Genomic DNA, 15,423 nt, shown 5'->3' with positions numbered 1-15,423 from the left:
TATCCATATCCATATCCATATCCATATCCATATCTATATCTATATCTATATCTATATCTATATCTATATCTATATCTATATCTATACATCTATCTATCTATCTATCTATCTATCTATCTATCTATCTATCTATCTATCTATCTATCCATCCATCCATCCATCCATCCATCCATCCATCCATCCATCCATCCATCCATCCATCCATCCATCCATCCATCTATCTATCTATCTATCTATCTATCTATCTATATCATATACATACATACATGCATGCATGCATGCATGCATGCATATATAATGTTAATGTATCCTGCTGCATCACTTATCTGTGTGTGCTTCTGGATTTGAATTTATACAACAAACTCTGACATACTTCTCTAGACTACACTGCAAAAGAATATCAAGGGAGAGGTATTTAATCTAGTCACGAAGATTGATTTTGACTGATTAATATTCAAAATATAATGCTTAATATCTTGGGGGGGGGAGTGTTGTATGCCTTCAAGTCTGTTTTGATGCCTGTCAAACATGCAATTTTCTTGGCAGCGTTTTTGAAAGTGGCTTGGCCTTGCCTTCTTCTCTCTGGATCTGAGAGAAAATGTATGGCTCCATGACACTCAGCTGTCTAAAGCAAGACTAGAACTCACATCTCACATCACATCTGGTTTCTAATCCCATGCCTTTAAGTCTTACATCTAAGACTCTCCCTGTCTTTTTAGCAGCTACAATTGTCCCAGCATTTTATCGTGTGGTTATTATTTTATTCCTGCACTGATCTGGTTGTTGGAAAAATAATCTAGATTTTTTTTTTTTAAGCAGAGATACAAGTATTTTCTGAATCAGAGCCATCCTAGTTTGGGCAATGAATTTAATAATAATTATGTAAGTTAAATTTTCTCCACCACTAATGTAGATATGATCACATATTTTCTCATTTCCATTCTCATCCCCTCCTCATTCCCCCCGTTTTTAAATTTTTCAGCAAGAATTACTTACATTTTGCTGACTGAATTGAATGACTATATTCCAGCTTGAATTGAGATAAAGGTTTCTCTCTCTCTCTCTCTCTCTCTCTCTCTCTCTCTCTCTCTCTCTCTCTCTCTCTCTCTCTCTCTCTCTCTCTCTCTCTCTCTCTCTCTCTTTTTGTCTGCATTCTTCCCTTGGCAAGTTTCATGTACAATGAAGAGAACATTTACAGCTAACTGGTAAATAAGTAAGAAGAAGAAGAAAAAAAAAACTCTCAACATTCTCTATATTTATTTGCTGGAGGGTGCAAAGGGATATGCACGTTGGTCCTGCTGACATTTTTAAATAATGAAGGTGGGGAAAAGAGATTCTCACTTTTACTTAGGCAAAATATGATTATCTCCTTTCACTTTTCAGCCAGGAATTAAAAGTACTTGGGTTACTGAAGAACCCCCAAAGGCAACCTCTGTTCAACCAGGTTTTCATATTTGTTCCATTGATTTACATAACCAGGATGGGCTGCAAACAACTGCAAAATTATACACTGTTCTTGAGTAATAGCAGGATTTTTCTTTTTCTAAAAAAATTCTGTAATCCAATGGACAATACGAAAAATATTGATGAGACTGCTTAAAAGCCTTAAATTTGCAGGTATTTCAGCAATGAACCATCCTTTATTTTTCTCAGACGGCTCACTTTACCCACCAGATTCAAATAATTATATAGAACACATTTAATTAATTGATCGACAAAGGAGAACGCAATTCTTATTCACCGAAGAAATGCACCCTTTCTCCAAACACGAGGCCTTTGAACAGACTTTAATGGTGGCACAGTGGTTAGAATCAGGGGTGGGTTGCTGGCAACATCCGGATCTGGCTTCACCCACATGGACACACGTGGCTCGTGCATGTGTCATACCTGTCTGCAACGCCTCCGTGAGCCTCCACGATACTCCAGCTGCTTGTCGGAGCATTGCACAAGTGCTGTATGCGCCAAGAGCCAAGGTGGCACAGTGGTTAAATGCAGCACTGCAGGCTACTGCTAGATCAGCAGTTCAGCGGTTCAAATCTCACCGGCTCAGGGTTGACTAAGCCTTCCATCCTTCCGAGGTGGGTAAAATGAGGACCCGGATTGTTGGGGGCAATATGCTGACTCTCTGTAAACCGCTTAGAGAGGCCTGAAAGGCCTATGAAGCGGTATATAAGTCTACTGCTATGTGCGTGCACAGAAGCACCAAAGGCTTAAAGGAGAGGTAAGGAGCTCGGATGGGCGAGTGGCCCCTCCAGAACACCATACCAGAACAGTATAGCAATAGCAGTAGACTTATGTACCGCTTCATAGGGCTTTCAGCCCTCTCTAAGCGGTTTACAGAGTCAGCATATCGCCCCCAACAACAATCCGAGTCCTCATTTTACCCACCTCGGAAGGATGGAAGGCTGAGTCAACCCTGAGCCGGTGAGATTTGAACAGCTGAACTGCAGAACTGCAGTCAGCTGAAGTAGCCTGCAGTGCTGCATTTAACCACTGCACCACCTCGGCTCTTGTATCCAGTATCCAGTGCTCGGGGCAAGTTCCGGTATGCCTGTACCAGGGCGTACCGCCTGAAACCCACCACTGCTCCACGCCCATGTGTAGTTGCCCATAAATAGGTCTGCACATGCACAGAACATTAAAAATAAAAAAAACATGCCATGCCAACTAGGGAACCAGTTCAGAGGTGTCGCAGGCCTGGGCCGCTGCTGGTTCCGGCAACCCAGGCCAGCAAACTACTACCAGTGGGAACCCACCTCTGTTTAGAATGCAGTATTGCAGACTGACTCTACCAAATGCTGGCAGTTCGATCCTGACCGGCTCAAGGTTGACTTGGCCTCCCATTCTTCCGAGGTGGGTAAAATGAGGACTCGGATTGTTGGGGGCAAGAGGCTGACTCTATAAACTGCTTAGAGAGGGCTGTCAAAGCACTGTAAAGCTGTATATAAGTCTAAGCTATTGTGATTAATTCTGATATTGAATATTTCTGGAAAAACTGACTGGAAGTTTGCGCCCAGGAGATTCTACTGGGGAAGAGAGGGAACCGAGAGGGTTCCCTCCCTCTATTAGGCACACCGGGACAACCACAGCAAGCAATTGAGTGTACATCCTAACCAATCTGGAGAATTTGATTTATGGGCCGCACTTCTGGGTAAATTGTACTACAAGACCTTCATAATTTTCTACTTGATACCAAAAACCAATAAAGCTAGGAAGAAGTAATCACTAGAGATTTGGGGCTCTTGCTTGATAGCACAAGCTTTCCATTTGATGAAACTTTTGCCCCCTGATGACAAGATTCTGACAACCATTTCAAGCGCTGACACTTCCAATGAAGAGAGGAGATGAAGAAAAGACTCAAATAGAAAACTTACTATCCAGCTACTGCTGTTGCAGGAGACCTGTTGCCCAGCTTCTATTTCTGCTTCTGGGCTAATGTTTCCTTCTCTTTTGACAATGTCATCCTTCTACTAGTCTTCTCTATAACCCCACAAGGTCTTATGTTGGAAAGAATGGGTCAAAAGCAATAGGTGTTTTTGTCCAGACTATCTACACATGGTTACTTTTCCATGGAGGAAAAAAGTAGGGTTCGAGCTAATCTAAGATACCATCATGATCCTTGGTGCAGGATGGTTGATGGTTGATGATAAGAGCCGAGGTGGTGCAGTGGTTAGAGTGCTGTACTGCAGCCATTTCAGCTGACTGTTATCTGCAGTTCGGCGGTTCAAATCTCACCGGCTCAAGGTTGACTCAGCCTTCCATCCTTCCGAGGTGGGTAAAATGAGGACCCAGATTGTGGGGGCGATATGCTGACTCTGTAAACCGCTTAGAGAGACACTGATGGTATACAAGTTTAATGTAATTTATATAAAAATGGCTGTGTGTGTGTATGTGTGTGTGTGTGTGTGCGCGTGCGTGTGTGTTCCAGCATAACTCTGGAATACCTCGAGCAATTTCAACCAAACTTGGTACACTGATGACTTACCCTCTGGAAACAAATACTGTGGGGGTAAGACACCCCTAACACCCTCAGGGTGCATGTTCTGTTAAGATACAGCCTGTTGTGCCTTAAAATGGCTTCTACCATACTGCCGTAAAATGGCTTCTACTGTTACATCGCAGTAGATTTGCCATGTTAATGGCTTCACAGCACTCCACAAGGGGGCTCCCTCCCTATTTTTGAGGACAAATGTTGTTAGTTGCAAAGTTGTGTCCAACCCATCGTGACCCCATGGCCAATGTTCCTCCAGGCCTTCCTGTCCTCTCCCATCCTCTGGATGTATGGATTAGGATGGATAAATACTTGGGCAATGCCGGGTTGTCAGCCAGTTAAAGAATAAATACAGGCATACTGGGTGTGCCCAGCATTAAGAAGCAATGAATGTGTTCACTCTTATTTTTAGCGAGAATAAGCAGGAATATAGCTTGATCTCTTGGTGCTTTCAGCTTATTCTCTTCTCTACTTCAGTCCTCCATTTGCAAAATGGCAGTAAGGTTTATGAGGTTGTTATATGTATCACAGTTTTCACCTTCTAAAACCTTACTGTACTCATTACTTTCTGAGTGCAAGCTAGATAAATATTCATAAATACAGGGATGAAGATATAATTATTTGCTGTTATAGGGCAACCACAATTTCCACCTCTTCCAAAAAGGTCCATAAATGTACTAACAAGGGCTTGCTGGAGCCTCAAATGACCACAAACTTCAAAACATCTTTGATGAAACCTATAACCTCTGATCAGATCAATAGCTTATTATTCTGAGGCTGATGGCAAATGGCAATTCCATACTCTGTGTTCTCCCTAATGATGATTGTCCCCCGTCTCTTTTCATTTCTTAATCCCACGCAGCGAACAGCCTCTTGTCCTCCCATCTCCCTCAAATTAATATCAATACATGTGCTTTAATTATTGTTCCAGTTTCACTCCAGTGCAGTCTGCTGGGTCATCACAAATGGACTAATCAAATGTGGCTGAAACAGCAGGTTTCTTCTCTGCGGGTAAAAACAACCAGAAAAGGAAGAAATTAACAACCCAAGCTAGAGAAGATTCAGTTGCAGAGTCCTTTGATGGGACCAGTGGCAAAAGTCAAAATTTAAGGATAATGATTCCCAAAGACATTGAGGAGACATGGTGAAGGCCTTGGTTAAACTTCTTTGGTATATACCATCTTAGCCCTGGAAGTCAAGAAAGTGTGAGAAAGAAAGTGGAATGGAATGGAATGGAATTTTATTATTTATATGCCGCCCTTCTCCGGGAGGACTCAAGGCGGCGAACAATTCAAAAGAGGGAAAAAAGGGGAACATAAAAACGAAATACAGATAATAAAATAAGCAACAGTCGCACAACCATGCATGTCGAGAGGGGAGGGAACTCATCACCCCCAGGCCTGCCGGCAAAGCCAGGTTTTGACGGCTTTTTGGAAGGCCTGGAGAGAGGTGAGGGTCCGAATCCCTGTGGGGAGTTCATTCCAGAGGGCCGGAGCTGCCACAGAGAAGGCTCTCCCCCAGGTAGTAGCCAGGTGGCATTGGCTGGTAGATGGAACCCGGAGGAGGCCGACCCTGTGAGATCTTATGGGTCTGTGGGAGGTAATTGGCAGCAGGCGGTCTCTCAAGTACCCAGATCCAATACCATGAAGGGCTTTATAAGTTACGACTAGCACCTTGAAGCGTATCCGGAGACTGATCGGTAACCAGTGCAGCTCGCGGAGGATAGGTGTAACGTGGGTGTACCGAGGTGCACCCACAATCGATCGTGCAGCTGCGTTCTCGACGAGTTGAAGTCTCCGAATACTCTTCAAGGGCTGCCCCAAGTCAACTTCATCCCACCTTGATTCTTTTCCATATAGGAAGGTGGGGAAGATAATGCCTTCCAAGATTCTGTTATTACAACCTTGTTGTTGTTAGTTGTGAAACTGTGTCCAACCCATTGTAACCCCATGGACAACGTTCCTCCAGGACTTCCTGTGTTCAACCATCCTCTGGAGTCCATTTAAGCTCACACTGACTGCTTCAGTGACTCCATCCAGCCACCTCAGTCTCTGTCATCCCCTTCTTCTTCTTCTGCTCTCAATCTTTCCCAGCATTAGGCTCTTCTCCAGGGAGTCCTTCTTTCTTCTCATTAGGTGGCCAAAGTATTTGAGTTTCCTCTTCAGGAGCTGGCCTTCTAAAGAGCAGTCAGGGTTGATCTCCTCTAGGACTGACCAGTTTGATTGCCTTGCAGTCCAAGGGACTCGCAGGAGTCTTCTCCAGCACCATAGTTCAAAAGGCCTCCATTCTTTGGTGCTCAGCCTTTCTTGTGGTCCAACCTATTGCAACCTACAACAATAGGAATTCTAGTAGTGCTTCGGGTGGTGTCCATTTCCTGAAACCAACATTTCTTATCTTTCAAACTGTTAGAAGAAAAATCCACCTGGTTCTGTTCCAAGACACTGGAAACAACATGGAGGCTGATTGGAAAGATGCCCATACCTTTTAAAATGGTCGAGGTTGAGGAACGTCGATCTGGGACATTTCTCCTTTGCATTTCCCCCTCTGGAAGTTTACCCTCTCCGTGCAAAAGAGAAAAAGTTTAGCAAAACAGCATCATCTTGAGTAGTTTCCATGGTTTCAAAATATTACAGATTTTCAACATTTGACTCCTAAGCTTCCCAAGGAAATCAGATCTCCGTGGCAGACTTTATGACTATAGAATTAAAGAAGACTTAAATAACGTGCCATCATCGAAGTTTGGTTTTCCAGCCAAAACTTGATCTGGGTGGTATTGGGTTTCAAGGCATCGCATTGTTTAGAAACTAAGTGTGCCTTTTATAAGAGGGCATGAGAACACAAGAGACTGGACAAATTCACTTTGGAACCATTATTTTGGTTAAAAAAAAGAGGACCTTTTCTTTGAACAAACATAACAGAATGCAGACATTCTGGTGCTCTCTGATCTAGCTTGTTTTCTTGCAGACATTTCCTTACCCAAACTAGGTAACATCATCAGTGCTAGAAGGGAGTAGGGTTTGCGGAATGGAGGAAGAGGAGATGGAAGAGGAGGAGGAGGACAATGAAGATGATGATGATGATGAGAAGCATTGGGGAATTCTTGGTGCTCTCTGAGTTTCCTTGTTTCCTTGCAGATGTTTCATTAACCAAACTAGGTAACATCATCAGTCCTAGTCAGTTCTAAAATGTGTGATTTGAATGGCACTATTCTTCACGAGCATATTCTGACACCATTTCATTTCATTTATTGAATTTCTATGCCGCCCAATCCCGGAGGACTCCGGATGGCTTACAGAAATGAAAAAAAAAATTAAAAGAATTTTTTAAAAACAATAGGACACAACAGAGTTAAAAAAGGAACACAACAAACACCCAATCAGGAGGGGGCTGGACCTCAATCAAGGGGTCAACAGCCCCAGGTCTGCCGGAAAAGCCAGGTTTTAATGGCTTTGCGAAAGGCCATGAGAGTGGGCAGGGCCCGGTTCTCTGGGGGCAACTCATTCCATAGGGCCGGAGCGGCAACAGAGAAGGCCCTACTCCTAGGTGTCGCCAGCCGGCATTGTCCCGCTGAGGGCACCCAGAGAAGGCCCATCCTGTGCGATCTTATTGGTCTAAGGGAGGTATGTGGCAGAAGACGGTCTCGCAGGTACCCGGGTCCTAGGCCATGTAGGGCTTTAAAGGTAACGACCAGCAACTTGAATCGTGGTCGGAGACCAATGGGCAGCCAGTGCAGCTCGCGGAGGATAGGTGTGATGTGGGTGTACCTTGGCACACCCAGTATCGCTCGCGCGGCTACATTCTGGACTAATTGCAGTCTCCGAATACATAATTGCAGTCTCCACCAATACACTGTTGTTTTAGAAGACACAGAATTTGCAGGAGAAAACAGGAAAGTCACCTTAAGAAGCAATCTTCAGGAACACAACATGTGGAGTTTAGCTCCAGCAACCAACAATATCCTTAAGAGTACAGGTACTTTACCCCACCTCAACTGGGGAATATAGAAAATTCAGGGAGTTTTGCACCGTTGCTTCAGTCCTAGAGATGACGTATAAGAAAGGCAGGGAGAGTAAATGTCAGAGGAGAGATTGCTCATCCCCTAGCAACTGCTCACAGTTGCAGAAAGCTTGAAAAAGCACACCTCAAAAAATGGAAAATAATTAGTTTAGGAATCGGCAATGTGGATCACATGAGGCACACACACATTCAAGCCCAAAACATTTTCCCCAAATTAGCATACCCTTTAGCACTTTTAAGGCTCGAGAATGTCTAATAGTCCATAACTTACCTAAGAGAATTTTAAAAAAAACTCATTGCGAACTACATGCTGTCCTCAACTTACAACTATTCATTTAGTGACTGTTTAAAATTATACTAAAAAACAATCTTCTTCCTCCATAAAAGCCCCTCACCGAACACAACGTCCTTTTCAAACTTCCTTACTACCTGGATGAAACCTCTCAGGTGTACAAGAAGGGTTAATGCTTCATGGACCATTTGGTCTCTTCTTCTCAGCCTGCCAAACTCACAACGCAGAGTGCCAACATTTTAATTTGACACCTGTCTTATTGAAATGAGTCTTTGGCCATCCACTTCATCCACACTACAAACATCACCGTTCCAAACCAAAAAATCTGGGGCCAAATTCCAAAGTTCAATGCACCCAAGAAGTAGCATATGTCCACACTTCATCCAGCTTTAAGTCAAGGTCCCCCACCGTGATTCTGCACTGCCAGAATGAAACAGATAATTGAATCCCAGCAACCATGTGGCTCAGGATGAAGGTCACAAACTTATTCCCCAAGTCCATATTGATATTCAGTATAGCTAAAGGTTCCCCTCGCACATACTATGTGCTAGTCAGTCCCGACTCTAGGGGGTGGTGCTCATCTCCGTTCCAAAGCCGAAGAGCCAGCGCTGTCCGAAGACGTCTCCATGGTCATGTGGCCGGCATGACTAAATGCCAAAGGTGCACCGAACACTGTTACCTTCCCACCAAAGATGGTCCCTATTTTTCTACTTGCTTTTTTATGAGCTTTCGAACTGCTAGGTTGGCAGAAGCTGGGACAAGTAACGGGAGCTCACCCCATTATGCAGCGCTAGGGATTCGAACCGCCGAACTGCTGACCTTTCTGATTTATAGGCTCAGTATCTTAGCCACTGAGCCACTATGTACCTTTTTGATATCCACTAGAGCCAACCATTAAAGTACACAAGCTTTTCACGACGCGCAGAAGGCTGAAGCCACGGCAAAGGTCAAAGTTTGCAGGAATACAGAATTAGGACACGTTTCTTAAAAATTAAAAATCTGTCACTCTACGATATAAATTCAAGTAGAAACCACAGAGGGACGCTTGTTACAAGGATAGTAAATTGTTAATACATTCCAAACGTGATAGGAACACCCAGACTGCAGTTGTATTTTTTTTGTTCGTGTGGAAAAAAAAAAAGAATGAAAGAGATGAAAATAAGATTTCTTACAATTCAGAATCGGTTGGCCCACTGTGAATGCCGACGAATGTTCAATGTGAAAAACCTTCTGCTGAAATCCCGGAATGCATTCTAAATCCTTTGTGAACGTAGGGATCAGCACCTGAAAAAGCAAAGAAAGAGGAGTTTTCATATCTCCTAGTTTCACCTTTGATGCCCGCTCTTGCAAATAGTAGCAGGGACGGAGATTCAACCTTTGCAAGATTAGAAGTGGTTCCCATCCTTTTAACATTTGCTCAGTGTTCTGTGCCTTGGGGCATAGAAAGGCATTTGACATGAACTGAAAGAGGAGGAGGAAATTTCTTCTGTTGGGAAGGTGACAAATTATATCCATGAACATCTGTCAGGCGTGAAAGTCCAGGTCCACACATGAAGGTCCAGTTAAACTGATTTATTGCTGAACCGCCTATGCATGGGAATCTTCAAAACTAACGGTTAGCGCCTGCTTGGAGTGATATAAGGGTCAACAGAATTCCACAGAAGTTGGACTCAATCTGCTTGTGATTACTTAGGGGGTTCTAGGCTGAGCCCTCTTTTAACTCTGCCCCCAGTTCTGCCACTCCTTTTCTAATAACATCAGAAGATATGCATCACCTTCTTTTAACAACCCTGTAATCCCTGCATTGGGGTGGAATCAGGGGCAACTGAATGGAGCGGGGTGTTTACTGGCCAGATCCCCTCCCTGTTGCCAGTACGGAGTTTTGTTCAGCAGATATATCCTCATTGTGCCCAGAGAGAAAAGCATCTGCCTCTACCTAGGATTGAACTCACAGCCTCCTGATTGTGAGGCAAGAACTCCACCTCTAGGCCACCGCACCACTCAAATCACAACTGAAGATATTCTAGCGGTCAAAATATTCAGGGGAGATTGCCCACCACCATTAGGGATGTTCAGAACCTATACAAATTTCCTAGAACATGAATTTTCAATTTGTGGACATATAGTTTTAATAGCAGCAGGTGTGCCCAGAGTGGGAAGGGAAGAGGTTTCAGAGAAAGTCAAGCTGAGCTTGAAGGAATAATTGCAAATGAAACTCATCTTGAAAAGACAACGCAAATTAGCCAGTATAAGCTACCAGCCTTTACCATCATCAGGCTTTGAAAGGTGGTGTCAGCGTTCTAAGTATCATGTAGAATTAAATTAGAGTCCAAGGCAAAACGATCCTTATAGTTCCACTTTAATAAAGCAGACATCTTAGCACATCTGCGTTAATCCCAATACTGGAAATGACATCAGAATTCCACCCAGTTAAAAGTTCATGATCTTGTCCCCACACCCACAATCCATCACATGGTCCAATCTTCTTCTTCAACGCTGGCATCCACACCCAGCTTCTTCCAGTCAGGTGTACTGGTGCGGAGACAAAGGATGACCTTGGCTTTTAGTAAAGAATGAAAACAATACATTCCACAATCTCACTCCTGTCTATTCCCCGCTCCCATCAACTATACTAAAGAAACAGCATAATGAAATAAAAGGAAGTGTGGCAGGCCAAAATTCTAAAAAGAATATAATTGCAGGCCTGACAGGTGGTTTCTTTCAAAGATACTGTCAGGGTCCCGGTGGATGCCCTAATTAAATCATGAGCTTCAAGCCAAGCTTCAAAAGAAATCCAGTTATTTATTAGGAGCAACATGTCGGCACATACCCAAGTGAAGCCAACTCTGACCCCAAGTAATTTATGGCCCCAATTATGACCCTGTTTCCCCCCTCCCCCCAGGGACTGTCATAAATCACATTCTCCAACCGGAGCACTTTCGTGCTCCCCCTTCGGCTGCTGTGGGTAACCTGGGAGACAGCCTTGAGAAAGATATGCCTGGAATGTGCTTCTGTTTGTGGCTGCTGTGCTGCTTTGTCAGTTTCCCATTCCCCCTTGCCTATCGCAACTCGAGAGCAGGCCAGGGATGCTTTGTGAGGTGACAGATACTCCAAGCAAAATCACCCAACAGCCTTCTTGTGGTTTATTTGTGGTAAACTATACTAATAAAAGCATGGTTGATCTCTCTCCTTTCCTTTCCCTGGATTTACAGCTAGAGACTATGGAAGCTTTTTCTGTCAATCTGATGAGGTAGCAAAGAAGGAAGCAGCAACAGAGAGTGTTTAATGACAAGACACATTGGCAAGCTCAGACTTAGCAGATGGACACATTTCTCATCTTTAATGGTGTGTGCCAACATTTGTCCTTTTGTTCAAGTGATCAACTGGGGGAAAGGAAAGAGTTCACAAGGTTTACTCCTTCCATAAAACGCTGACTTAAGCTTGTAATGACTAATTTGGTTTCCTGTCCTAACCTGCAAATCATCACAACGCCATCCATCACTAGCTACCATAAAGGACCACCATGTAACAATGTAACCAGAGGTGGCGTAGTGGTTAGAGTGCAGTACTGCAGGCCACTTCAGCTGACTGTTAGCTGCAGTTCAGCGGTTCTAATCTCACCGGCTCAGGGTTGACTCAGCCTTCCATTCTTCCGAGGTGGGTGAAATGAGGACCCAGACTGTGGGGGCAATATGCTGACTCTGTAAACCGCTTAGAGAGGGCTGAAAGCCCTATGAAGTGGTATATATAAGTCTAGCCCTATGAAGTGGTATATATAAGTCTAAGTGGTATATAAGTCTAACTGCTATTGCTATTGCTATAACCGAGAAACCAAGGAGAAAAAATGCAAAAAAGCAGAGGAAGAGAGGGAAAAAAGACTTTATTTGGATTTCAGTTTTGCATGATTTGAATGACCGTTTGGAATTCTGAAATGGAATTGGTCTTAACCTGGGGAATGAAATTATACACAAATCCAAAACATTGCAGAACAAGGATATTGTATAATCCAGTAAGCGATTAGCATCCTCTGTGTTCGACCAGATAGAATGAAAATCAAACAAGTTAGGGAGATCCCGCTCTAATATATTCATTAATAAAATGAGGACCAAGGTACAAAATAGTAACTAAATAAAATAAAAAATCCAGTTTCTAAATTTTGGTAATCTAGTCTTTTGCCCAATGCAATAGACTCTAAAAAGGTAAAGATTTCCCCTTTCCCGTCGTGTCCAGTTCTAGAGCATGGTGCTCATCTCTAAATTTTGACCACCGGAACCTGGATTGTCCGAAGACAATCTCCATGGTAATATGGCCAGCATGGCTCTATATACCAAAGCTGCCCGGAATGCTGTTACTTTCTCACCAAAGTGGTACCTATTTATCTACTCGCATTTGCATGCTTTCAAACTGCTAGGTGGGCAGGAGCTGGAGTAAGGAACAGGAGCTCACCCTGTCTAATGGCAGTTGGGTCTCAAACCTTTCCAGCCGATGAGCTCAGCATCTTTAACCGCCTACCACGAATCTCTGAGAATCTATTTTGACAGTGACAGTGCTAAAAGCCCCCCCTCCCCCCCCCGCTCTACCAGGGTTTCTTTGAAACGAGATAGGCGGCAAATACACTTAATATATAAATAAGCAACTTGGCCAAAGTCAACAAACTGGGAGTTTTGTTTTCACTTTTTTGTTTTCCAAGTTTCACAAACCGTCAGTCAGACACGTTTCGCCGTAGTGTTTAGCCCCTTCAATTCAATTTGCACTTTCCTTGGAGGATTGTACCAGCGGTGTGTTAATAAAACTGACAGGGGGAAATTGTGGGTGTGTGATTGCAAACCTCATTCTGTAACGAATTATCCTTGTGTTTTTCTCGCCCAGCTCTTTTTATCAAGAAGATGAGACTCTCTGCACATGGTAGAAAAAAACTCCACAAAAGATGATTAATTAGCATTTTGTGTGTGCATGCACACTCGTGTGTATGTGCAAGAAGTGAAAACACAGGCTAGAAATGATGCTGGGGAAAACGAGAGCATCTGGAGCAAAGCAATCCTTTCCATTTAAATTTTGCACAGAGCCAGATGAATGTTGCAAGGAGTTTGCAGCAGAGATCAAGGAGGGAACTAAACAGAGACAATAATTCACATATTACTTTGTGGAAGGTGTTGTTAAGTTCAGCTCAGCAACTAAACCTAGCTTTCCTTCTCTGGGGGATAATTACAAGATGCTGGCCCAGCCTTCAGATGAGATGGAGGTTTTTCCTGTTAGCCATGCAATTTCCAATGCTTTATTCTCCCCTCGATATTACAGTAGTTGTCATCGACAACCACACACGGGCCTTTTACAATAATAATTATTATTAATTATCTTTCTAAACCAGGGAGCGTCTCCTATATTCTCTTTCTGCCTTGCAGAGGGAAAAAAGTAAAAAAAAAAAACTTTTATGAAAAGTAAATGGCTACTTTATGAGAAATAAAGGGCCACTTGTCTTCCTTTAAGTCTCGGCTTTGAAAAGTTTATGGTTGCAAAAAAGTACAAACTTGTCATTTACGAAGAAGAGCGAAGAACAATACACTTGGATCTATAACCGTCTCTCGGTTGATACAGCTGTGTGCAAGAGGTGAATGTAATGGAAGGCAATAAAATATCCTTTATTGCAGTTGTCCGCACTCTGCCACTTTTCAAATACGCTGGAAGAGAAACTCTCTGAATTTCCAGGTTAGGGTGAGTCACTGAAAAGATAATGCTGGCTGTGGAATCGTGGGAGCTTCAAATCCAGCCTAACGGGGTGCGGAGATGTTTTTCTGTATAGGAAATCCTTGACTTCGTTTTGTGACTGTCTGAAGTTACAACAGCCCCCCCCCCCCCTCCTACTTAAGACGCAGCTTCAAAGTTCTGATGGGCTTCATTAACAATTAATTAGTGGAATGACTTGCCTCCAGAATAGCAATAGCAGTTAGACTTATATACCGCTTCATAGGGCTTTCAGCCCTCTCTAAGCGGTTTACAGAGTCAGCATATCGCCCCCACAGTCTCGGTCCTCATTTCACCCACCTCGGAAGGATGGAAGGCTGAGTCAACCTTGAGCCGGTGAGATTAGAACCGCTGAACTGCAGATAACAGTCAGCTGAAGTGGCCTGCAGTACTGCACCCTAACCACTGTGCCACCTCGGCTGTTGAGGGTGCTCCATCACTGGAGGTTTTTAAGAAGAGACTGGGCAACCACTTATCTGAAATGGCATAGGGTCCCCTGCTTGAGCAGGGGGTAGGACTAGAAGACCTCCAAGGTCCCTTCCAACTCTGTTAATCTCTTATTCTGTTTTTCATTATGGTTGTAAGTCAAGGACTTCCCACATCTCCTCTAACACAAAGCAAAACCAATGCATTGATTTGGGAAAAGGAGATTCACAGGTTATTCAACTCATCGGGCATGAAAGACCTCAAATCCCACCGGACGAATCAAGTCAAGCTTTTCCAGGTAGAAATCAGGAGTCCCAGATTCCTGAGCAACAAGAAGATCATTGTCTCAGCAGGGAACAGGAAGTCCTATAAAGGAATTTAAGGATCCTTCCATTCTCCCTGCTGAGCACATGCTTTATCTCGTATCATTAGTTTTCTACCACTTAGAAGACAAGATAGTGTCTGACATCATAGACACCAGGGTAAATCCTGCCAGCTAAGTTGTTGCTTGACAGACTAGGAATAAAGCTTAAAAAATATCTCCAGGATTCCAGGTTAACCTTCTGCTGATGACAGAAAACAGACAATGGGCAGAAGAGAGTTGGTCAACTATGGAAGAGAGATGCACTTAAAACTCTCCAAGCCCAGAACTCGGACTAATACTCAATCATTTCCAAAATAGTTTCCTCTAAATCAGTGGTCACCAACTGGTGGTCTGTGGACCACTGGTGGTCCATGAGAAAATTTTGGTGGTCCGCAAAAAAATTATTTGCATTTTTTATATTGCACTAAATCAGGGGTCCTCAAACTACGGCCCCTGGGACGGATACGTGCAATGAACACTTGTGTTGCTGCAGAGAGTCTCCCCCTTCGGGGTCTTTTACTGTGGGTCGGAGGGGGGCAGAAATTCTGACTTGGGGTCTGCTTCAGCCTCCTGGTGGGGGGCTTTGGGAGA

The 15,423-nt window shown here is 43.6% G+C and overlaps 1 protein-coding gene across 1 annotated transcript in view; it reads right to left on the bottom strand.

Annotated features, from left to right (window-relative positions):
- CDH13 (cadherin 13) overlaps window positions 1-15,423 on the bottom strand; it is a 493,491-nt gene that overhangs the window by 364,457 nt on the left and 113,611 nt on the right. The window contains exon 2 of the mRNA XM_087729287.1: window positions 9,473-9,584. Coding sequence (XP_087585413.1) covers window positions 9,473-9,584 — 112 coding nt within the window. The remainder of the gene's footprint in view (window positions 1-9,472; window positions 9,585-15,423) is intronic.

The sequence above is a fragment of the Thamnophis sirtalis genome, unplaced genomic scaffold (genome assembly GCF_051295495.1).
Source record: "Thamnophis sirtalis isolate CommonGarterSnake01/CBP01778 unplaced genomic scaffold, rThaSir2_p1.2 scaffold_14, whole genome shotgun sequence".
Classification (NCBI taxonomy): Eukaryota; Metazoa; Chordata; class Lepidosauria; order Squamata; family Natricidae; genus Thamnophis; species Thamnophis sirtalis.
The sequence above is the reverse complement of the archived record's forward strand: the minus strand, read 5'-3'. Positions and strand labels throughout refer to the sequence as shown.